General features: G+C 42.3%; 1 protein-coding gene and 1 long non-coding RNA gene across 4 annotated transcripts; one reads left to right on the top strand and one right to left on the bottom strand.

Annotated features, from left to right (window-relative positions):
- The first annotated feature begins 653 nt into the window (after positions 1-653).
- Positions 654-4,251, top strand: LOC124696150. Of its 3 annotated transcripts, XR_007000647.1 has the most exons (4): positions 654-1,982; positions 2,259-2,385; positions 2,489-3,814; positions 3,894-4,251. It is a non-coding gene; the product is annotated as an uncharacterized LOC124696150 (long non-coding RNA). The 3 variants fall into 3 exon arrangements; XR_007000646.1 differs by lacking the exon at positions 654-1,982 and having other exon boundaries at positions 2,158-2,385; positions 2,489-3,321; XR_007000645.1 differs by lacking the exon at positions 654-1,982 and having other exon boundaries at positions 2,158-2,385.
- Positions 4,252-16,287: 12,036 nt separating this feature from the next.
- LOC124696139 (TBCC domain-containing protein 1-like) lies at positions 16,288-25,264 on the bottom strand. The gene is made up of 9 exons (XM_047228913.1): positions 24,761-25,264; positions 22,980-23,120; positions 21,816-22,220; positions 21,018-21,122; positions 20,600-20,740; positions 19,753-19,956; positions 18,884-18,970; positions 17,702-17,813; positions 16,288-16,744 (listed from the first exon to the last, which is right to left on the bottom strand). The coding sequence occupies exons 1-9, from the start codon at positions 25,262-25,264 to the stop codon at positions 16,701-16,703; spliced, it is 1,743 nt and encodes a 580-aa protein (XP_047084869.1). The 3' UTR covers positions 16,288-16,700.
- Positions 25,265-25,832: the final 568 nt, after the last annotated feature.

Here is a 25,832-nt window from a genome sequence, read left to right as displayed (position 1 = left end):
GGACAAGGTTGTATAATATATGGGCTAGAATATTCACTGGTTTGCAAAGCCAACTTATACAGAACTCATATTCATATTGCAGAATTATAATGTAGTTTCTTCACATGGATGTAGTTCTTCTGCTAGCATTCAGATATAGTAGTCAATTCTTTTGGCGGTGTTGTAGAATATTGTAGCTGAACAGGTTTGCATATGTTCTCTGCACATATTTTTTCACATGCATGATCTGCAAAGTTCCATTTTGTTAAATACCACCAAATTTACAGTCGAGTAGTTCAATCAGTGCGGCTTATGGCAGTTTTTTTGAGATCCCTCTTGAAAACTATTTCTCCTCTTTATAACTTTGATAGACTCTTTTAGGATTTGTTGTTGTTTACTAGCACATTCGAGGGTGTGCGAAGATGCTCCATTTGAAGATATTGGATCGGAAATGCTCTTTATTTCTTCTCTGTTATGCTCTTTATTGGACCGGAGTAATTTGAATTGGTGTTTTGGAAAATTTCACCTGATGGGTGCTAGGGAAGACCCATGTTCCAGATTCAGGGAATGACTTTGCATTGCAACTTCAGATGGGAGCTTCACCAGAGAAATCTGGTTGCTTTTGACACCACCATGTTTTCTCGCCCCAGTCTCTAATAGATTGGACTAATATGTGTGAATTTCATACTGGTTCAAGTTATTATGTTTAAGACAATCTCAGTGTACAAGTTGCACCTTATATATATTATCTCGCTTTACTTTGCTGCTGAATTCTTCTGTAGCCTATTCTCTGAGCTTGATTAATACATCATTTTACAAAAAAGCTTATCAATCCGAAAGAACTTTTGTCTTTTGAACTTCCTTTTGGAATGACTAGGTCCTGTGTGTTTTCACTTACTGGCTGAGACCAATTGGAAGGTAGAATATATGCTCCTCAATGACGATATTGATTTCATTTCCTAGATGTTGAAACTTCAAACCTCTTAAAGTCGGAGCTGCCTTTGGTTTAAACCTGAATATTTTGTGTGTTGTGTTTCCGGCCTATTTTGTTTACACTCGGATTCGGTAACACCCCATGAATATCAGATGGAGTAGAGATATAAAATGGATCAAGGTTTTTTTTTTCCCTTTATGCTACGAATGTTTGAGTGGACATACAATCAGGTATTTATTGCTTGTTATTTTACGTAACTGGTTGTCTACTTATTTTGTACTACCTAGCTTGCGCTAATTTACTGCGTGATTGTCATTTTTGTTTCTTGCTTCAGAGCACACTTTCTACTTATCGTGGTTTTTTTCATTTATGAATAAGAAAGTTCCCATTATAGATACTACAAGGCTTTAGGTGTATGCTTTGGTATATTCTGTCTTACACCTATACACAGGAAAGAAAGCAATGTGGTAAGTTTTAGATTTAGAAAATGGGTACAAAAGGATACAGGAGTGATATGGGGATATAATCAGTATGGCTGCATGTATCACATTTTATTTAATATTGGATCTTTCGATTTTCATACCATAATTTCAGACTTCCGCCTTAATATAGTCACAAGGCAATAACGCAAAGGTTAATTATTTCCAGGTTTTAATTTCCTGTATGAGTAAGACCATCTACCTTATTTACTTTGGCCATCACAAATACTGTATTTTTCTTAGGAGATTACTGTTGGTATCAATATAGTGCTCTGAAACAATCTTATGCTACCATGAAATTGAATAGTTGGCCGTATCGTAATTTAGTTAGCTTGAAACTGTTATTTTTTTTTTTGTAAATGGGGCTCTTCAAATTTTCTCCACAACTCCTATTTAATAATTATCACTTTTAACAATTTGTTGCTCTGTTTGTCCTAATTTAGTTCTAGCAACAACTTTTGTAAAATCTAAGAAATGTATTATCATATTGGTAGTAAATTTTATCGTTACATCGGCATGAGCTTCCGGTAAACTCCTATTTTGTGATTATCAGGTATGAGGCACATATGCTATTTAAGCAGTGTTTTAAGGTATGATTTTGCGTAATTTCCCCCTTCCTGACGTTTTTGATAGAACTATATGTTTTTATATTTATCAGGTTGTTTAATTGGGCTAAACAGATGCAATTTTTATTCCTTTCCATTTATTTATTAATGGAGTAAACAATTCGAACTTTTATTTGACTAAACGTTTGTCGTGTATTCGATTCTTATAAATACCAGTGACCTAAAAGGTTGTTTCTCTGTCTTTACTGAACTTCAAAAGCTTAACGATGGTGCCTACTCCATATTGTCTTAATGCGACAGGGCATGGCAGCGGTGGGCATGGGCATGAGCCTGGTGTCGCTCAGAGTGCAAGAGTTCCAGGAGGACTTGCTTTGGGCTCGCGGCCGCATGCACAGGCTGCGGGAGGTGCGGCATACCCCATACAGAGGTGATCCTAGAAACTTCAGTTTATTTGTTTTACTTGCATCTGAGAAAGATTGTACATTTCTTTGTTGTTGACACTCAGTTTTCTTCCTAATATTCCTCTGCAGCGTTGCGAAGGAGGAGCACGACCTCGAGCCCGCCGCGCGAGATGACGGTTACATCAGCCCGAGGATCTACATGTGTGAGGAGCCCTGCGCCACGACACCACACCACATCTGCGACATGGAAGACCATAATATTAGGCTGATCGCACCGCTTTTATGGATGAAAGCCGCTGGCCGAGATGGTTCTTCAGTGTTAATATTGGTCGGTTGATTTGGCCACGGTCTGTCAAACTGGCGGTTACTAATTAACCTAAGCAAAAGGGAACATCTAGGGATGTGACTGACTACACTAGGATCCCACATGATTTATTTTTTATCTATAGATCGATTTCACTAATTAATGATAGAAAGAGGGCTCATTCATATGTTGTGCTTCAAGCTTAACAATATTTTCTATTTTGAGTTAGTATTTTGGTAGTACTCAGCTCTGTATAGACTCCATATGTAGGTTGTATTTTTCTGTAGGTAAAGAAAATAGAGATATGTATATGTTTTCCCAAAGCTTAGTGGTAATGTTTGTTTTTCATTTGTGAACTAGATTAGTCTCAGAGTTCTTTGGTTCATGCAATTGAGATTCTGCTTCAAAGGGTTCTATCTTTGTACTCTGTTTCTACATAGAATTCGCAGCACATGTTAAAAGAATAATATCACATCTTTTAGTTTAATCATATGTATGCTGCATGCTTTCAATTTGTATAAATGTTCAGTATGTTTTATAAACCCATTTACCAATGCAGAAAACGGTGGAAGGGCGCCAAGGTGTGCCCCTAAATTTTTTGGTACCTGCTGTTGAAGGTGAAACGTGTGCAAGTACAATGAATTCATTATTGCCGCAGGTATGCTCTCTTATGGATTAACGAATTCCGCTCCCTCAACCTCACACATATAACCCCTATACAAGGTTTAAATTCCCGCTCTCAGACATTTTGGTCGTCATGCTTTGACCTTCCTCGCCAACGATGTAGTTCGTCCTAAGACAAACAACTCTCTTCATATGATGTCCAGATGTGCTTGACAAGATTTCAGCAATCTCATGTGCTTCCTTTCTATTTCTATATGTTCATTCTATTTATAGTCTGGCTATTGCATTGACCGTAGTGGCCAGGTGGTAAAATATGATCTTTGGGGTGATAGTGCTTTATTGGAAACACGTTGAGGTTTCTTGGGAAAATTGACTTGTTATTTTTGTTGGCACCACTGTCTGAGATTATTCCGGTGTCGGCTCTTTATTTTGTTAGAGATGCCAGCATACTATCATTTCTTTCTTTCCTGTTAACATATATGGTACATCAACGCAGACATCCCTAAAATAATTGTCCTCCCTGCTAGGTACAACATTTTATCCTGACTTGTCTGTAATGGAATATTGAATGATACTGGCTGATCTTTTTTAATCTTCTTTCACTAGAGTCGACCATTGAACCCAACGCAAATTCTTCGTTGGCTACCAATATTGCTCTGCGTCACCAAGTAGGCGACTATCTGAGGAAATCTCTATCTGAATTGATCAACTTCAGTCTCTTGCATGTGATTGTTTGCAGAAAATGATGGGCTCCTATTCCTGAACTTACAATTGTTATGCACTCATGTAGTGTAAGGTTGTTTATAGCCTCTTTCAGTTTGTCCATTTTGTTGCTTTTGAATGGTATCACCATTATCTGCTAGGTTAATTAGATTGATATCTTTGAAATTTTGTATAGTTCCAGAAATTATGATTATGATGTTCTCTTCATTTTATGAGCTTATTATATATGTTTCACAAAGCATTTTTTGCTTGCTTTTGTTGCTCACGAGCGAGCCAGTCTGTTCGTGATTTCGTGTGCTGCATCCTAATTTCATCCTATCAACTTTGTTTTATAAAACCTGAAAAGTATATTATCGTTTTCCATCTTATTTTTTGTCGTTGTACAAAATCGAAAGCATAGCAAATTTCACGGGGTCGTGCGCCAAGGCGCACATCTAAATCTAGTATGTAACGTGAGCGTTGGCCCATGTTGCGGCGCCGGAGGCAAGCCCAGGTACATGCATCGATAGGATAGGTTTCTAACACGCCTTCCGTCTAAAAAAGTGATGACCCGCGATGTGTACGCCAGATTTTTTAGCTTCAATTATCATGTACACTCTGCAGAAAATAATCATACAAAGTACATACCACAATTCAGTGTGAAACAGGGGTCATGCAGATACGAATCGCTTAGTACGGCTAGGAGGTGTGAACCTACACGGCGAACAAGCACGTTGAACACATCTATGCACACGTCTCACAGTGAAGTTTTCTGCCTAGCTGCGGCGCAGGGTAGGTGTCTGACGGCGGATGTCAAGGCGAGGCGAGGATGGCCGCACGACCCCTTGTGCCTCTTTTTCATTCGTAGGAGGAGACGGCAACCCATATATACCCGCGGCGTGCCCTTATGCTGGTCTTCTACAGGACGCAGCTGTCTATGGCCCTGAATCTGGCTGCTGACGACACCCCCAGGCTGATCGTTGTTGAGGTGTAGGACTAGGATGACATTGATCCCAAAACTTTATTTTTTCATGATCCTAAAACTCGAATTTCCGGTGTCTCCCTTTCCCATATTGGATACATGTTGGATTTGCCAGGCTCCTAAGATCGGCCCCGATATCATGTCAGTTCCAATTTTACAGAAGGAAAGAGATTGTTTTTCCCCATATTTTCGATACTTTGGCACGGTCACGCATGGACGATCGTTGCAATTCTTATGTGGCCATTGGATGCAATGCACTTACAGAAACAACCAGCAACCTGAAGGCTGTGAAGCTCAAGCTCAAGTGTGGTCATTTAAATAGGACATGGCTCTCCTTGCGGAACGACCCGGTGCACAAGCTATCCAGCGACATCATTCTGGATGATGGCACATGGATGTGTTAATGCGTGAATATATTGATTACAAGTTTACAACTATCGAACGGAGGTGTTACTATTTCATATCAATTCTTTTTTTAGGGCATTCGTATTGAATCTTAACGGTCAAAAGCATTGATAGTCTACCAAAAGCATTGATAAGTCTGTAAATTGGTAGCATGTACAAACATAGACAGCAAATAAGCATGGACAACACATCTGTATATACCTGCCAAATACACCAATAGCATTTACGGTACAAATAGAAAAGAGACGAAAGTATCACTCACTTATGGGTGGCCCAAAAGATACATCAATTGGAATATAGTCACTAACGAGCGCTTAGGTGTTTGCCATGTGACCTTCGCTCCTCACTAACTACAAAACCTTTTGTAGTAAAAAAATAGCGCTTATGTGTTTGCCATGTGACCTTCGCTCGTCACTAACTAGTTTTGGCCCATTAGTGGAATATAGTCAGTAACGAGATATTTTGCGTACGGAATAGATTAAACAAAACATGAAAAATTAACTGAAAATACGAAAAATATTGTAAGCTTCGACGCTACAACCACATTTATTTTCAAACTACCCTAAACTACTCGGAATCCCAATCGAAATCCGACGAGCGAGTTGTCGACGACACCGGATTGGATGTCCACTCGAAGGAGGAGGAGGAGGAGGAGGAGGAGGAGGAGGAGAGGACGGTCGTCGATAGGCCGGCGCCGCTTTTCTTCTCCTCCGCCTTCCTCGCGGCCTTCTCCTCACTCTCCTTATTACTCGCCGCCGACTTTGCCCTCCGCTCCTCGTGATCCGCCTTCCTCGCCGCCTTCGCCGTCGCCTTCTCCTCTTCCTTCTTCTCGTAGAAGGCCTCCATCGCGGCGACGTCCTCCGGGAACTAGCGCGCCCACTCCAGGCGGAGGTGCTCGTCGCGCTCCGCGATGACGAGCCACTGCTCGAGCTCGCACCGGCACTGTTGCTGCTCGCGTGTGACGGCTGGAGGCGGCGGTGCAAGCGCTTCCGCCTGCTCCCGCGTCCACACATCGTGGAAGTTCATCGTCCGGCGGGAGCGGCCAAGGCGCCAGGCGACCGCGTCGTAGGCGCGCGCCGCCTCGTGCGCCTTCTCGAACATCCTGAGCCCGATGCGCTCGTTGCCGCTGCGGATCTCGGCGTAGAACGTGCCGCGCGCGGACGCCGTGGTAGCCGGAGGTCGAGCGGCAGGGCGGCATCTCGTCGCGAGGTGGAGCGGCGGCACGGAGCGAGGTGGGAGGCGGAACGAGGCGGGGCCGGTGGAACGACACGTGGGGGTTGTGAAACTTCCAAACGGTTGGGTGTGCGCGCGTGGCGTCTTATAGCGCGCGGCAGTCGACGCGGCAAGTTTGGCGCGCATGATGGCGCAAAAGCGCGCGGGGCAAAACTTTTAACGTGCGCGGCATTTTCGCGCGCCCGCTGAAGGTTCGCGCGGGCTCCCGCGCGCGCCAAGTTGGCAGTTTATTTAGCGCGCGCCTTTTGCCGCGCCTGTATGATAATGAAACCATGCCACGCCAAGCAGACTCCTAGTACGGCAAGGTATGGAAGCCGCTCTACCTTTATTTTTGGCATTTCTATTTTCGTGCCCCTGGCTCCTTAGTTGTGCTCAGTTTTCCCCAGCCCCTTAGTTTTTCCTCAGTTTTCCCCAAAACCTTGTCTGAAACCCGCAGAAGGAGCTCGGACGGAAGGAATCCCGTTTAGTTGACGTTGGTTGGTGCCGGCAAGTGGGGCCGCTGTTGGTGCCCCGCAGTGGACACGTCTTCACTTATCCAGATCAACGTGGGACCCACAACTTGTCCACGTTAAGTGCGCCGGACCCACAGCTTACCCAGGCGACCGTTGCAAAATGGGAGCCCGAGCCAGCCCCGCGCCCGTGCCCGTGCCATTGCTTCCCCTTTCTTTCCCCGCGCCCCATTGTTCTTCTTCTCCTCCAGCGGCAGCCCTTCTCCGGCAGGCGGGTGATGTCTAGTTTCTCTTCGACCTCCCGTTCTTCATGGCCGCAGTATGGACCCGTGCCTTTGACAAGATGCCCTGACCGCCCACGCCGAGAGCCTGCGAAGCGGTCGATCTGTAAGACGGACGAGAACGCAACCGTGGACGTGAGTTCCTTGCATGCGAGAGCTTGCCATATAGAGAGGGGGATAAGGTTAGATCTCGCTCCAATTTCTCTGTTTTCTCTCGATTTTCTTGCTATTCCCTCGAATTTGGGATTTAGGGTTCCCGTTGTTGTTTTTAGATCCTGAAGAAATGCAGGCATTTCGAGTGGATCGATGTGTACGTTCAGAGGCTTCAATTGCAGGAATCAATTGGCGCTATTGGGGAGCGCAATTTGGGAGGGGGGGGGGACTTGCTGTAGAGAATGCGGCGGAGAGAGGAGCCGTTCCGATTATGCCTAATGCTCCCAATGTAGGACTGGTGGAAGTGAAGGGAGAACTGAAGAAAATGAACAAGCAGTTAAGGCAGCTGATCGAGTTGAAGAAGCAAGCTAATCTGATGGCTGGTTGTTTTTTCGTTGTATAATTGCGATCGGATTCTTATCATTGCTCACTGTGCGCTAGAAGTTGTTACAAGGGATACCTTGTTACAAATTCATTATTCAGTTACATGTACTTGTATTTCCTTCGGTTCAAAATAATTATCCAAAAATAGATGCATCTAGACATGTTTTAGTGTCTAGATACATCCATTTTTAGGCAATTATTTTGAACCGGAGGGAGTAGTTGTTTTCATAGTTAGTGTGTGCATTCACCGAAATTACCAACTATATTGAAATGCTTTATGTATGCCTCATGTTTATACAAGGGATTCTTATCATTGCTCACCGAACTATATTAGTGTGTGTCGTTTCAAATTACCGAAACTATATGCCAAAACTATATCCCCTAAAAGAAAAAGGAAAGCGAAAGATAGTTGATAATTGTTAGAGGGGTGACAATAATGCATTCACCGAAATCCGCAAATATGTATGCCTCATGTTTATACCGAAATTATTCCACTTTTGGGCCGTTTCAAATTACCGAAACAATATGCCAAAACTATATCCCCTAAAAGAAAAAGGAAAGCGAAAGATAGTTGATAATTGTTAGAGGGGTGACAATAATGCATTCACCAAAATCCGCAAATATGTTTGCCTCATGTTTATACCGAAATTATTCCACTTTTGGGCCGTTTCAAATTACCGAAACAATATGCCAAAACTATATCCCCTAAAAGAAAAAGGAAAGCGAAAGATAGTTGATAATTGTTAGAGGGGTGACAATAATGCATTCACCAAAATCCGCAAATATGTATGCCTCATGTTTATACCGAAATTATACCACTTTTGGGCCATTTCAAATTACCGAAACTATATGCCAAAACTATATCCCCTAAAAGAAAAAGGAAAGCGAAAGATAGTTGATCATTGTTAGAGGGGTGACAATAATGCATTCACCAAAATCCGAAAATATGTATGCCTCATGTTTATACCAAAATTATACCACTTTTGGGCCGTTTCAAATTACTAAAACTATATGCCAAAACTATATCCCCTAAAAGAAAAAGGAAAGCATCCACCGACAGAGAGAGAGAGGTGGCCACGAAGAGAGAGAGAGGGGTGGCCACGAAGAGACGGGGAGGGGTATACGCCCGTTAGATCAGTTGATCAACGGTTCGTGGAGTCGATCCGTGTGACAACGGCTCAACCAATCAAGATAAGTTTGGGCTTCTGAGAGCATTTGTGACAGAACTTGAGGGCAAAACTGAGTAGTACTAACAATCCAAGGGCACATAAATAGTAAAATAGACTAAGGGATTCAAACAAAAAGAATTACAAAATGAAAAATGTGTGTTTTGTACAATATAATTCATATTGGGCTACATCAAATTATTTGCAATTCAAATATACATGAGTGTGACAATTATGGCATCATTTAGACAAACTATGTTTTTGGGGAAGATGTTTTGCAAAGGGGTTTGAGTGGAAAACCATGCATCTTCATAGCTACACTAGTGATTCGAGAAGTGGCAATTTGTGGTAAAACTTGATTTATATATGTTTGTTAAGGTTTTCTTGGTGGCAGGTTGCGTAGGAAGACTCCATGAGTAGGTACCACTATGTTTTTATTTTTTTGAATTTTTTTGCGCATGAAATGCCTCAATTAGATATGTTAATCTCATTTGTTGACTCTCTCGTTGACTAGCTACTTGAGGGTAAAACTGAGTATATTGCACTTGCCGCCTAAGTACTCGAGGGAAAATTGAGTACGATATAAAATTTCTGTATAAGGCCCGAGGTTATAACTGAGTACACCAAACGTCCCAGGGTTAGACTCGTGTCGCGGTGCACGCGGCAGCCGTGCATAGCGGACGCGTGTTGCGGTACACGCCACCTTCGTCTTTATAGAGCATTTTTCCTCTCCCTCGACGCACGTTCTCACTGCAACCGCCTCTCCTGTCCCGTCATCTTCTCCACAACCGAAGAAAAAACCCCGAAGAAAACCGCCGGCGATGGAGAAGAATGAGATGCCCATTGTCGGCGCATCAGCCGCCGGCGCATCGGCCGCTGCCCCCATCCGAGCCCCTGCCGCCGCTTCCAACGTAGCAGCCGGCGCATCGGCCGCCGGCGCATCGGCCGCTGCCCCCGTCCGGGCCCCCTGCCGCTGCTTCCAACGTAGCGGTCGGCGCATCGACCGCCGGGCGCATCGGCCGCCGCCACCTTCCGAGCCCCCGTCGCTTGGGACCCGTACGAACCGGTGCCGTACGACGCGCCGGAGAACCCCTACGACACCGAGCATCATCGACGACGAGCCGGAGGTAACCCTTTGCTCCCTTGTTCTTATCCCATTTCAATCCTTTTGTGTTAGATCTAGCGTTATTAGGGTTCGTCTGTTCCTAGTTCAATCCATTTGTGTTAGATCTAACGTTATTAGGGTGCGTCTGTTCCTAGTTCAATCCTTTTGTGTTAGATCTTGCGTTATTAGTGCTTGTGATTTGCTTTTGTTTAAGATTTGTGCCGATGATGATGAATATTTGGGCACAAATTGATTCAGTGGTTTGGTCGAGTAAACAATTGGTGTGTACAAATTTGTTGTGCATGATCTTTGGTTTGTCGACTCAAATCCTGGATATAAGTGTGTCCAATGTAACCGAGGCTACCTCTTTTTTCGAGCCCATATTATCATGCATGATCTTTGTTCACTCTATGTTCCATCATCGTTGTAATTGACTCCGTGTTTTTTGCACGATCTTTGGTGCTACGTGACAAGAGTGCAGAGCGACGACGTCGACAGCGACGACGAGTCCTTCCACACCAAGACTCGTCACGTCCTCGGGAGGCTGCAGTCCGGCCATTACGATGGCCCCTTTGCTCGAGGCATTTACAAGTGCCCCTTCGCAACGAGAAGCTCCGCGCCACCGACTTCAAGCCGGCTGGTGAACCATGCTGAATCCATTGGCAGATGCGGCGCTAGAGTTGGAACGACGGTGAACGTGCATGCGTTCATGGCCAAACACAAAGCACTTGGGATTCACCTCCGCAACCTCCAAGCGAGTCACGGGCGCAACCTGGAGGCGTTGAACATGCCTACTGCACTCTCTGTATGTGACTGCTCTATCTGTAGAGCAGCTTAAATTCATGTAATATATAGCTTATGTTGCAGGGTTCTATCGGTACTACTGTTGGATCTGTCGTGAATATATCTATGCTATGTTGGCTGCTGTATGCAGCTTATCCTATATTTTTTCTGGATTTTTGCCCTAGATTTCCTACCTAATTGGGTAAAAACGAAGGCATAAAGAAATGAATGTCGTTAAAAAACAGAAGGAGAAGCTGCTCTAGATTAGCTACCAATTTGGGCTACCAAATATGAATGAGATCGAGCGAGAGAGAGGAAAAAAGTACATTGAAAACTGCTAATATGGGCGAAAGAGACAGAAACCACTCGTGCCCACGTCCCGGACCCACACGGCTCCACACGCTACGGCCCCACACGCTACGGCCCCACACGCTACGGCCCCACACGCTACAGCCACACAAACATGGTCTCGTCCTGTCCCACGCGGTTCTTTCCTACCAGCCCCACACGACGCGACCCCACAAACGACACGACCCCACTCGTCAGCACGGAACGGCCAACTTAACGGATCCCTTCCGTCCGAGCTCCTTCTGCGGGTTTCAGATAAGGTCTTGGGGAAAACTGAGAAAAAACTAAGGAGCTGGGGAAAACTGAGCACAACTAAGGACCCGAGGGCACGAAAATAGAAATCCCTTTATTTTTCGGTGAAACATTTTAGATATGCGTGTTTTTTTCTGAATAATTTGAATCATCAAAAATTAAAAATGTACTCTGTGTCAGAAAGTTGTGCTATTTTTAGTGAACATTGCGCAAAATAGATTTGGAACCAAAACATGGACTAGTCTAGTCGAAAACCAATTGTTTATTTGTAATATCTAATTCTCGATCTAACAAAACCCAACTACGTCCTAAATGTGCACTGAAGGAGGACTTTGGGCAGTGGAGGCCGCAGCTGGGTGGCTGGGTGGACCACGGCCCTCCCTGAAATTTTGGAAAATGTTCTACATTTAGTCATCTGGGTAAATTTGTATCACGCATGGGCAGTGCTAAAGTAAAATTTAGGGGTGGCCCACCCGACAGTTTTTTGTGCATCCCGCCACTAACTTTAGGGTATTTTTGCGAACTTATGTGGTGTTGCGGAACTAACTCTACGTGTGCAATGGGTTATGATTTTACTTTGGTTTTGTATAATTTATTAATCTAAAATCACCAATTTTGACCATCTCTTGAATGTGTTATCTTCATAGTTTCTTCAGAACTTACATTGGCTCATTTTCTTGGTTCAATGTGAAATACTGCCCCTCTTGGAAAGATATAGCATGGATCTTGTTATGAGCATTTACATAAACAAGCTAACGTTGAGGTACTTATTATTCATACGCGGAGAACTAAAGTCTCAGGTGATTTATTTACTGCATAGTTTTTACCTATGGCGACAACAACAGTTGAAAGGGCTTTCTCGGCAACAAAGATCATCAAGACAACTTGCACAATAACATGTCCAAAATAGCTTCTTAATGACTTGATGATATGCTGCATCAGACGAGATGTTCAAAAATCTTGATCGATAAAACTGCAGAAGATTTTTTAAGAAGGTAGAGCTTTGCCATTCGCTAGTATTTTTATACGTCACTAAAGCTAATTAAATATCGGTATGTTCTCGGTTCTACTTGTATTTAAATATTTTTCTATGTATGTTGTACAAAGTGATTGTCTTTGGATTATTTTGTTCTGTATATTATTTCATAGAGTTTGCCCACCTCAGAATATTTCCGTCATTCACCACTGCGAAGAGAGAATCATCCACCTTCATTGGTCACCGGCTTTAACGTTCAAGGGAGAGATGATCCTGAGGGAAAGATGAAAGTATTGCATCTAGGGTATAGCACCCTGAAATGGTCCGCCTCCGAAGCAGCACATGGTCTAAAACCAGAACCAGGTGGACATAAACAACTACTCACTTGATAGTACGCCCTCAAACTTGAATTTCCGATGCCTCCTTTTCTGATATCAGCATTTTGCCAATCTCATCAAATCAGCCCTATGTTGGTGCTTCGAGTTTTACAATGAAAAGGAGATAGGTTTGTTTACCTACTTAGCTACTTCGGCAAGCTCACACATGAATGATCATTGTTGTTGTTATGTGGCCATGTGGGTCACTGAGTGCATTGCACGTAGCGGAAGGGCAAACAACCATGAAGGTTGTAAAGCCCAAGTTAGGTCATTTAAATAGGACATACATCTTTGCAAACGGGCGACTTCATTCTGGCTCAGGGAGAATGGCACATGGATATATTAATTCGTGAACATATTGATGACGGCTCTTTAGTTTGTAAAGTATTAGGTACCACTTCTTAATCTTCAAAAATATGCATAGCTGTAATTGTAAATTAACATATATAAGTATACAACCCTCTAAGTTGTCATCCCTCTGACCTCTGTCTCATAATATAAGTTATTATTACAAATAGGGTTAAGTGCACTTTTGGTTCCTCATGTATTGCAAAAATCTACTTTGAAACCTAAACTTTGTTTTAGTCTAAACCTGCCCTCAAACTCTTAATTAAATCCAATTTTGGTCTTTGGTAGCGGTTTAACGATGGTTGACCGGTTTTTGACTCTTTTTTACCACCGTGGATAGATTTAGACAGGTTTAGTCTATGTAGCATCGTCTCACCTTGAGATAAGTTATGCAATTAGCTTTTTGAACGTTCGCCGGTGAGATCATGATAATTATTCATTTGTCGTATTAACCACCTAGCGACGGCGCCTCACACTACTAGGGTGGATAAGCCAAGTGAGAAAGGCAAAATCGGCGAACATGCCAGGGCTTTTGCATCATGAGAAAAGGCGGAGGCGGATGAAGTGGCGAGGATTGCTGCACCAAGCGAGAAAGGTGGAGGCGGCACACATGTGTGTTAGGGCAAGGGTATTTTCTATTTATTGACTAAGCAAAAAATGATCACATGTAGATTAAAACCAGACAATTATGTCCATGATGGCAAAAAAAGGAGAGTCAAAAACCGGTCAACCATCATTAAACCGATGTTAGGGACCAAAATTGGACTTAATTAAGAATTTGATGGCAGATTTAGACCAAAACAGAGTTGAGGACCAAAATTAGACTTTCGCGAGACTTAAGGGACCAAAAGTGCACTTAACCCTTACCAATAATTAAAGGTGTTTATTGGTTGCAATACCAACTTATATTACCGGCCCCCAAATGGCGTCGGATTGAACGCTTGGGAGACACGTTGGCGTGGTGCCGTGCTTGGGGGGCGCGTCTCTCCCCAGTCGTGCCCCCCATTTAAAGGCCCCTTGCGTATTTGGCGAGGGGCGGTCCGCACCACCAGTCTGCGAAGTCACCCTCAACCGTGGGTGGCCCTGAGGTGGATCGAACCCACGACAGGACCTCATACCAGATAGTCCTAGAGAAGGGACATCCAGAGAAGACAAAATCATCATAGGAGCATTGGCAGGGTGTAATGTGCCCAAGCTATCCGCCTCCCAAGTTGGTCCCTTTCCCTTTCTAGGTGTAGAACTAGGAGGAGAGCAACTACTTGTTTTTACCATGGTCGTATAACTTGAATTCCCAGTGTCTCCCTTTCCCAAATTGGATATATGTTGTATTTGCCAGGCTTCTAAGATCTGCCCCATCTTTTCAGTTCCAATTTTACGGAAGGACAGAGATTGGTCTTCCCTCTACTTCGCTACTTTGGCATGGTCACATATGGATGATCAATGCTATTGTGGTCATTAGATGCAATGCACATATAGAAACGACCAACAACCTGTCCTGAAGGCTGTGGTGCTCAAATGTGGTCATTTAAATAGGACATGCCTCTCCTTGTGTAACTGACACGGTGCACAAGCTATGCAACTGAGCGACACCATTCTGACTCGGAGGGTGGCACATGGATATGTTAATGCCAACTATTGTTCTGTCTACAGAGTATTTCATATCGATTTTAACTGTCAAAAGCATTGACGGTCTAAATGTATACCCACCGCATATAATTGGTAACAGATACATACGCAGCAAACAGGCGTCAGGAGTGGTCATTTATCCTTTTGGAAGCTGCCTGCGCAAGACAGACTTGTCATGTAAAAACTATTGTATATAAGTATAACTTCTTCTAATCTTAATGAAACGGCATGCAGCTCTTTGCATGTTTTTGAAAAAAAAAATATATGCAGTAGGTGCAAATGAGCTGATTTAATCTCATACATCGCAAATCAAGCATGCTATGCTGTATGTACCCCTCACCCATTGACCCATGCGGCCATGCACCGATTTTACAGACTGCATTTCTAGTTAAATAAAAACGAACCAAGGTGATGAGCAAAAAAAATTGTTTCTGCCAAAGAACTGAGTAACCACTATCATCTTTGCGCATGTTATGAACTATGAACGATACAAAATCTGAAACTATCAAACCGCCATTTTGGATTCTTACAGCAACAACTAACAGAAAATGAAAATCGGTCAAAATTATTTGACAAATATGGGCGCATATTTTTCTTTTACACCGAGAAAAACACTACATGCTCGAATATGAGGTTAAATCAGCTCATTTGACGCGAGCGGAGGACAATGCGGTTTGATGCACTATTGACCTATGCAGGGGGGTTGACCAAAGGTTGAACTCAACATGCCTATCTATCTGTGATATGTTTGTAGTTCATCACTATGTTGCGCCTACCAACATTCCGTGCTCCCACAAATTTCTTGCCTAAATGTTGCAGGAAAAGATACCAAGCAGAGAACACAAAATCCTCGTAGGAGCATTGCCAGGATGTAGACCTCCAAAGCTATCCGTCTCCCAAGCTGGTCCCTTTCCAGGGGTAGAACTAGTAGGAGAGCAACTACGAGTTGTTCACATCATCCTATAACTTGAATTCCCAGTGTCTCCCTTTCCCACATTGGATATATGTTGGGAGTATTTACCAGGCTACTAAAATCTGCTCCATCTTGTCAGTTCCAATTTTACGAGAGGAAAGAGATTGGCTGCCCCCCTACTTTGCTACTTTGGCAGTTGCGTATGGATGATCGTTGGTATTGTGGTTACTGGATGCAATGAACATTGAGAAACCACCAACAACCTTCCCGAAGGCTGTGAAGCTCAAGTGTGGTCATTTAAATAGGACATGGCCCCCCTTCTGCAACTGACACGGTGCACAAGCTATGCAACTGAGCGACATCATTCTAACTCAGAGGATGGGACGTGGATATGTTAATGCCAACTATTCTGTCTACAGAGTATTTCATATCGATTTTAACTGTCAAAAGCATTGATAGTCTAAATGTATACCCACCGCATATAATTGGTAGCAGGTACATACACAGCAAACAGGCATATTGAACACGTCTGGGTACGACTGCCAAATACACCAATAGCATTTACAGTATACAAATAGAAAAGAGCCAAGCTGATGAGCAAAAATGTTTATTTTTTGCTAAAGAATCCCTAATCATTGTCGTATGTCAGTCGACACAAATATGAAACTACCACACACCCATTTGGATTTTCGCACCAACCACAACAAACAAAACGGAAGGCCGATCAAAATTAATTGGCAAAAATCGGCAGTACATTATTTCTTTTACATTGACAACCACTACAGGCTGGAACATCAGGTTGAATCAGCTCAGTCGACGAGAAGTTAGTGTGGACACTGCGGCACATGGTTGAACAATTGACAGGGACCACGCAAAGGATGCACAATCTTCGGAGGTGTGCGCAAGCACTTGGATGGAGATTATATATGCTTATTCGCCTTGCAAACAGTAAAGCTGGCGGATATTTCCTGAAGCTGGACACGAGATTGAATACATCCAATTGTCATTCAAACAGTTCATTTCAGGATCAAAGGAAGCTATTTTTGCAGTGAAGAAGAGTGATGGTGGAAGCTGAATGCATAACAACCAGGTAATCCAAAGAGTAACCATATAGTTCAATTTGCTACTTCAGTAACAAATAATACTCCCTCCGTCCATTAAAAGATGTCGGAGATACATCTAAATTTAGACAAATTTGCGACATCCTTTTATGGACAGAGGTAGTACAAGTTTATTCGGTTAAGTTTTCACCGATTCTGGAAGTACTCAAATGAAATCGTCAGATAAAATGGCCCACCAACATCAAGCACATTCTTATCATGTAGAAGTATTAAACATTTTAATGTTTGCTTCGGTTCAAGATAGCTGAACAAAGCAATTAAGCCTCTGAACATGCCAAGCAACTGCATTAATCATAGTCCTACCCAAGTCTTCCAAATTCCGAACTTGACTAGACTAATCCTGAATCCTAGCAAGGCTCCAGTACCATTTATATTTCCAGTTTATCAGAATAGCATCGATTATTTAGAAAGTAGTTGAGTCAGTTGAATAGTAACAGAAGAATTAATATGACTACATGTCTCCATTATGAACAGTTCCAAACACATTATTAAGGAACCAATAGCGATAGCTCCAGCAAAGGCAGTAGTGCATTTTCTAGCTTCGAGACAAAAGTAGCCACCATAATGCACAATGTAAGATAGTTGCTCAGTTACCGCTAACTGGAGCAAGTATTTCACAAGAATCAAGTTCTCATGGATAACCATGAGAAGCAAATGAGAGTATCATGGACTAAAAAAACTGCCAAACTTCAAAAGGAGATGTTAAGTCTAAACTGATAGAGACAAAGTACGAAAGAAACCAAACATTCAATCATTACTCTATCATCGCATTAATATCATCACAGTAATATCAATAGAGGAATAATTTACCATATAGCCAGTCCTTGAATTGAGCATGAAGGGCACATGCCAATTCCTTTTTACGGTTATCATCAAGCTCCAGTTCCCGGATATTCTTTTGTATATCTTCCAGGGAATCTTTCTGAAGATGTTTGACAAGAAGCCAAATTCAAAAAATATATAAGAAATCAGAATATGTGAAATAGATTCATTCATGTTAGTATATGTTGTTACACAATGAGCAGCAGCCACTAACAAAAGAGAGAACTAATCACACTGTGCCCAACAACATTGCACCACATAACCCTACCAGAAAGTACATACTCATTTCAAGTTCTCAACTCATTGTGCTATCTGAATAACAATTTAAATAACATTGGTTGTTAAGAAAAAGACAATAGTTTGAAAAAAAAATATCATTACAAATGTACATCAAGAAGTCCAAGATGTTACGAACTATCTTAATATCGATGCTCCGGCTACTTAACCCCATAGTCTACAAAACAGAGGTTTTAGCCCCTACAGCTCCAAATCAGAGAAAATAACCCCCTAGGCTGGTTTGCCTCACTATTGCGTGGAGTGACATAGGTGGCATGAACTATGCAAGCCTTGTTGTTATACTAAATACATGTTTTCAAACGGAAGTCCAGTGTTCAATCCAAAACGATTTTAAAATTCAGATTTGTTTTCAGACTTCTCTAAGAGTAAAGGATTCCATGATGGACTTTAGCTTCTGGCCACTTACAGATGTTGTGGGTTCAAAGAGTTAGAGAATCGTGGTGAATAATTTTATGACTGGCCAGTTGTTAGGAGAGAACTGACCAATGGCACCAAACCACCAACGATGATGTGTCTGGCAGTTGTAGTTTTTTAGTGGCCGAACCTATCCTCAATTTAAAAGGGGGGGTATTTGTCCGAAATGCCAAGCTTCAGAGGGCTAGAATAGCTGGCTAGCTTTTTAGTACAGGGAGCTAAGTGACCGAAGCACAAAAATTCAGGGTAATCCAGACTGATTCCTACAGTAACTATAGATCCTTCCTGCTCCAGCAATACTCCAGCACCACGTGGTCATGCAACAAATGCTGTTAAATATAATAAACAACATATGCCTGCTTTAATCTAATCCCTCAATTGTGCACAAAGTCTGTCAAAGATAATCATCCTAAATTGTAGCAAGTAAATATGCAAAACAAATTTGGATTGCTTATATACCTTTTTCCTCTGTGATACCCAATAAACTTCAGGTAATGTAAATGGATTGTATTTGGTAAGGCCTTCTGCCTCGAACCAACTGGGAATCTGCAGAAGGGTATTAGCCAGAGTCAAATAAGTATACACAGGAAAGTAATAAACAAGTGTAAGATGCATCGCATGCTGAGTTCTAACATCACTGCAGCACAACCAATAAAAACTATATTTGACTGGTCAGAAACCATAGAAAGATTAACATTGTGGAACTCCAATAGCATATCAAGTTTTAGCATTAGATTTTTTGATCTTGCCAACTACTCCCTCCGTTTCTTAGATTAGGGCGTAAATGTTTCAGCACGTCGATTAAGGAGAGGCAAGCAGATTAATTTTCGGCCAGTCCTGCCCCTATTAAATAGCTAGCACGGTTAATATCCCTCTCGCTGATTCCTTGCATGCACCTCCTAAATTCAAGGCCAGCCACGCACAACCAACCAACGATAATTACAGTCATGGCACCCAATCACAGCCCCGTTGCCTCCTTGTTTCCAGGCCGAGTGAGGGGCAGATTTGACAAGTTGCCATTTCCACGCCATGCGCGCCTTAAGCTGTGACCAAAAAAGGGAAAAAATTATACGCCCTAAGCTAAGGAACGGAGGGAGTAGTTCCAACTGAGAAGTATGGCAAAATGACTTCTCAGTTACTACTACAACTGCCATGGACAAGGCGACTGCAAGAAAAATAAATAAGGTAAATCACATTAATTGCCATACACCAATAAATTAAGAACTGAGAACTGCTCCGCAAAACAACCAAAATATTTTCATTCAATACATAAGTATATATTTATTTGTTCAGTGATTATCTAGGAGAACAACTTGCAGTTTCCATACCAAGAAGTTTGTGAATAGATCAGGATCTAGACGAGTGGCAGACTCGGCCTGGACATCAGAAACCCCTGCAGGGTGAGATAATGAATCATGTGGATCAACAACTCCCAGAACAAAAGGTTGGTCCCACTTGTTGATGTTTGCGTCCACACCAACTTGTGCCAAATGCTCCCCCAGTTGTGGATAATAAGTATTAAATGGAGCAACCTGTTAAAACAGAAGGTAAAGAAAATTGAAGTCAAAAAAAAAATACTGTATATAACTACCATGCTTTTGAAGCACAGGGACTTTTTTGTATGTCAGTGGAATCGAATTCAACATATCAAATAATACAGGTCCCTTGTCAACTTTTTCTGTTTTAACATACTCCCTCTGTTCCATTGAAGAAGGCGTATATTTTTGTTGAAAAAGTCAAGCTAAGTTTGACCAAATTATTAGGAAAAACTGTGAACTATAATAATATATAGATATCATTACGAAATATACTTCATGATGTATCTAACGACGTTAATTTTATATTATACAAGTTAATGATTTTTACATAAACTTGGTCAAATTTTACATAGTTTGACTTTTCAAAAAGAATATAAGCCTTATTCATTCGAACGGAGGTAGTAACATGATAAATGTTAGTCTTCTACATTCGATAAATGCTTCAAAGGATGCCTCTTTGCTTAGATTCCAATCCGCCGGAATGGAGGAAGTATCATACTGTGTCTCGTATATACATCTAGGTGCCTACTAAGTGTGCATTCCAATTGTTCATACAGTTTTTGTCGTTTATAACAACAGTATGCGTCTATATGGTAGTGCACACGATAAGAAAATTATCAGATTAGCATATACTCACTTGTAACTTATGGTTGTCCCCAACAATAAGTGGTTGGTGATTTACTCCCAAGTAGAAGATACATTCGCGACAATTGGCAATACAAATTCTCTTAGAAGCCGCAATTATTTGCACACGTTCACAATGCTCAACTTTTACCACCTGACAGCATGAAACAATATTAGGCTTGAAATAGGTAAGTGAAAGATACTAATTGCTACTAACACAGTTCCTTAATATAAGATGTTTTTGCAGTTCAAACTCAACTGCCAAAACGTCTAATATTTGGGGACGGAACGAGTATGTGCATGATAAAGAACAAATCAATATTGATAGATTATGCATTTCAATACTAAAAACAATAATATTAGGGACTACATTGTGTTGCCTGATGAGTTCAAATAGAAATATGGATAGTAAAATTGCATTGCATACATACCTTACCAACAGCACCAAGAACAACTGTTGTGTCAGAGCATCCATAGACGGTAGCATATTTAAGAGGGGCTAGAATATAGATAACAGAATCATGGCAGTTCAAAACCTACATAAAAGCAGTTACTGTTATTAAAGGAAGGCTCGTAAAACTCAGCTTGGAATTCTACTACTCCCTCCGATTCATATTACTTGACGCTAATATAGATGTATCTAGACGGACAGAGATTTGGTGCACATGGGCACCAGTGATCTCGTTTTTTAAATAAATAAAAAAAAATTGAGTTTCAAAAAAATCTGCATATAGCTAATAATGTATTCCACAAACGTGTAAAATATAAATTTCAAATACTTCATATTTTAAGCTACACAAAAATAAAAATAAAGTGCAGATCTGACTAGTCATATTCAAATCTCCAAAAACACATCATATTTTGTTATTTTTTCTAGCACAAAATAAAAAGAATTTTGGTTTGAGATTTTTCATGATTGTGACATGTATCGCTGACAATCTCCAGAATTATTTTCAATTTTTTTGATAACTTATAAATATTTCTTTTAATTTTTTAAAAAATGACGAGAGCACTGGAGCTCAGGAGCCAAAAGCACTTTTCGTATCTAGACACATTTTAGCTGTAGATACATCCATTTCAGCATCAAGTAGTATGGATCGGAGGGAGTACTTAAATAGACACTTCATATTACTTTAAACTGCAACAGATATATGAATCACAGAGCAAAATCATCTTTAGTTCCACTTGATATTAATTGTCCTGTACGAGTAAAACTAATACAAGCATACCTTTATTGAATGCCCCTTAATATCAGATCCTTGTTTGACAACAGAAGTTTTGGAGATAGCCTCCACAAAAGATGTATTTCGGTAGTATCCAGGACTGTTTTGCACCGAAGCACCAGTTGGTGTGCTGCTCTGAATTCTTGTATTTGTGCCAGCATCAGCCATTGTCACATCAGGATCAGATACATTCTGTTGGCTGTTTTCCTTAGTTGTGGATTTTTCTGCAGTATATTCCAAGGAAGAAGCTATATTCTGCAGAATCCATTCATGAACCTGAGTAGCCGGAACAGGAGCAGCAGGCATGTCTGGATCAGAATTCGCAAAAAATGGAGCTGCTTGGCTTAAAGGAGTCCCTTCGGAGAACTGCAATAAAAATCCAAGGTGCTCAAAGGTCTCCATTGTCAGTACCTGCATATAGTGCAAAACAAATGACAGTTAAGTGTCTACTATATTCTAGGGAGTTTCCATAGTAAGAGTATCATATAGCAATGCGTCATTTTTAGGTGACAGTAATGTGGATAATTTTTTTTTGCAATAGTACACAACCATGGATGATGTAGTACATCAAGATATTTTGTATTTCAGAGAAGATGAAGTCGCTCTGTTCTTCCTTCAATCTAAGATCCAATCTATCTGGCATTTCATTTTGCATAGTAATCCACAAATATATTCCAACGTATGTGCTTCCCAGAACCACCAACCAGATGCTACCTTATCCTCAACTGCCTATAGGAATACGAATATCTTGTTTACTTCATCCTTACATGTATTAACCACACAATTGTGATCCTGGCAGTTCCTTTATTTGTTTGATGAGCTTTCAGCCTTTGGCGTGCATGCACTGCTTGCATTCTTTCATTGATTTCAAGCCATGACCACTGGACTGGAGTTACATAAAGTAGCTTCTGCATTTTTTTATTCGATTACCAGTATTATTGCCTGCTAACAAACTATTATCTATTCAGAATCGTGCCCTGCATCTCCTACACACACTTAGCATCTGAAGTTACAGCGTTGAATTTACAAAATTATCTTCAAGTAGGGGAACTAATCACTTAATCAGAGTACATTAATGCTATTGACAGCGAACAAAAGTAATCGACTGCCAAATAAAATATTGCTAAAATTTCTTGAAGGAAAAATATTGATAGGTTAATTGATACTAACCATAGATTCATCACCCTCTCCATCAACAGAATCTGCCAAAAGAGTTAAAATGTTGGCCATATGCTTCTGTAAATAAGATAACTGATGGGCTTCTTCGTCTGCTTGCGAAGGCATAAACCGACGGCTATTACTGCGTACAAGCTGCAAAATGGGATACAAAAATAAATATCTGCTTGACAAATAACAAGAGATTGTGGGTATCCGGCTAGGCAGAAGGCATGCAGGTTGTAATTCATATGTAATGGCATCAGAAGAACAAGTAGAATTGTAGCAGACTGGTAATCACAGAGAAGGAGCACAGTAGGAGAAGCCCATGCTTGCATAACTCACTATCATTGAAAAAGTGCCTATAAACTCTGAACTGGACAGTAAATAATTATTAGATACTTGGAGTGGAGGATAAAATGATGCATGTAAACAGCATTTCAGAGGACCTAGTGAGCTCTGAAGTACTGATACAGCAAACTCAGTCATGTGGCTGTTCGGGACGCAGGGATTGGTACATCCCCCAGTATTCCCTCTTTTTCAATTTTAAATAATGTGATACGAGTGGGATACTTGGAAGATACGGCTGGGACAAATGATGCACTTCCGCTGCACTCAAGACACATGATACGAGTAGAGCTACCTCTAGCAGCCGCCTGACACCCTGCACCTGGAGAAGAGGCGATGACAGCCACGACCGCGCTGCTGCCGGGATCTTCTTGTGTTAGTGCTGGCTATGTACGAATGGCATATAAGGCACTGGCATATGATGTGTTTTATCTGCTGGTTAGGGACGCAACACCTGGGATACTACTTTGATGTCACATCTCAAAATCATATTTTTGTCTTCATCACATGCTGCATTTTTTTACTTATTTATAGGTACTCGTTTTATCCCTATATGGTTATTTATGAAAAAAAAAATTGTATCGAGTGTCCGTATCCCCATGTCCGCATCCCGTATTGGTGCTTAGCTCCCAAGAAAAAAAGGCAAAATGGCCTTCTACAGAGAGAGATTAATAGCGGAATATAAAAGAAGGTGCGGTGGTGTAAAGCTGTGGTTGGGAAAGGCAAATTTTGAAGTACAACATTACCAGTCAAATGCCGCAACACTGCGTGAATCAAAAACACAGAGAAAATCTCATATTGTAAAAGGAATATCACAGCTCCAATATACTCCCTCCGTTCACTATTAAGATGTCGTAGATATTTCAATGTGGACTAGATACGGACCGAAATGAGTGAACGTACAAACACATCTATATACATGCATTTTCGAAAAAAACCTAGAACATCTTATAATAGTGAGCGGAGGGAGTAACTACCAATCAACCTGATCGCTGTCATAATCATCAAACACCCCATTGGCCACAAACTCCCAGCAGCTACAAACCATGGTGGCTAGAAGTATGAGTACATCACCATTCACCAATACTATACAGTGCACAGAAATGGAACTGCCTATGCTCTTATGACGTGACAATGTACTATTCCTTTTTATGACAGAGAAGTGAATAATCGTAAGGCAGTTCAACACATTTATTGCTGCTCCAAATGCATGTCGTGTGAAATGGAATTTACAGCAGATTAGAAATCATCGATTTAGACGAAGGCTTTTGGCACAACTTCGTTATTCAGCAATGGACATATCGGTATGTGTTATTATTTCTTAATATTGAAGAAATCGAAATCAAATCCCAATCGAACTCATACGCATCATAACGAGAGAGAGAGAGAGAGAGAGAGATGCCACGGAGCAGCGCTAGGCTGGAATTGATGATCGATCGGGACCTGACCTGGATCGGGGAGAGCGCGGAGAGGTACCCGTCGAAGGCGGAGGTGGAGGGCCAGACGTCGGTGACGGATGGCGAGTCCTTGTGCGCGCGCGGCACGAGGCGCTTGTAGGACTGGATGTAGAGGAAGAGGAGCACGTCGCGGAGGTCGGCCTCGTAGGAGCCCTCGGCGGGGTCGTCGGCGGCGGGGAGCACCGTGGCGAGCGTCCCGAGCGCCAGCGCGGCCTGGTCGGCGGGGATCTGCAGCGCCTCCGCGAGCGCCGCGGCGCCCACGCGCCCGGCCCCCGGCGCGGCGAGCTTGGCCTTGAGCTGCGTTAGGGTCTGCGTGAGCGTGCCCTCCGGGAAGACCAGCTTGGGGATCGGCAGGAGCCCGTGCTCGAACGACTCCCGGCGGGGCCGGAGGACCGGGGATGCGGTTGCCGCCGCGGGGGCAGGTGCGGGGGCGCTGGCATCAGCCGCGGCGGGGGTCGCGAGCGCCGGCGACGCGTCCTGGGGCTCGTCGGCCATTGCAGCGCGAGCGAGCGAGGGAGAAGCGGGTGGGGAGATCTGGGAAGGAAAGGTGGGGACGGTGAAAGGAATGATGGGCTCGCCGCTCGCGTAAAATTAATTTTCCTCGCTTTTTTTTCATGTGACGGGGCCAATTCTGGGCTAGGCGTGGAAGACAGACTCTCTGACCGGTGGGGCCAGCATACAGATCCACTGTTTTCTCTTTGAGAGTAAATTCATTGATCAACAAAAAATGTTGCAATACAAGAACATATGGCAACTACTAGTATAACAGAGGCCAGGATATAGTAAGATCTCCTGAAACTGAAACATTGCATAATAATGAAGTTATGTAAGAGAGGACGTTCTCGTCTAGCGGGTCGTATGTGATGATTTCGTTAATAATCTCAATACCTATTGGATATGTCTATCAGACTTAGTCTCTCGAAACGGCTTATATGAGTACAATGTGTGTGCACGCGTTCAAAGTAATCATGAGTGTATGTACGTATTTATAAGTGTATGTGTTTGTATTGTGCTTCGGAAATAAATAAAAAAACAAAGCCAATGAAGAACATGCTCCACGGTT

Source organism: Lolium rigidum, chromosome 1 (genome assembly GCF_022539505.1).
Source record: "Lolium rigidum isolate FL_2022 chromosome 1, APGP_CSIRO_Lrig_0.1, whole genome shotgun sequence".
NCBI lineage: Eukaryota > Viridiplantae > Streptophyta > Magnoliopsida > Poales > Poaceae > Lolium > Lolium rigidum.
Note: the sequence above shows the minus strand (reverse complement) of the source record. Positions and strands in the feature narration are given on the sequence as shown.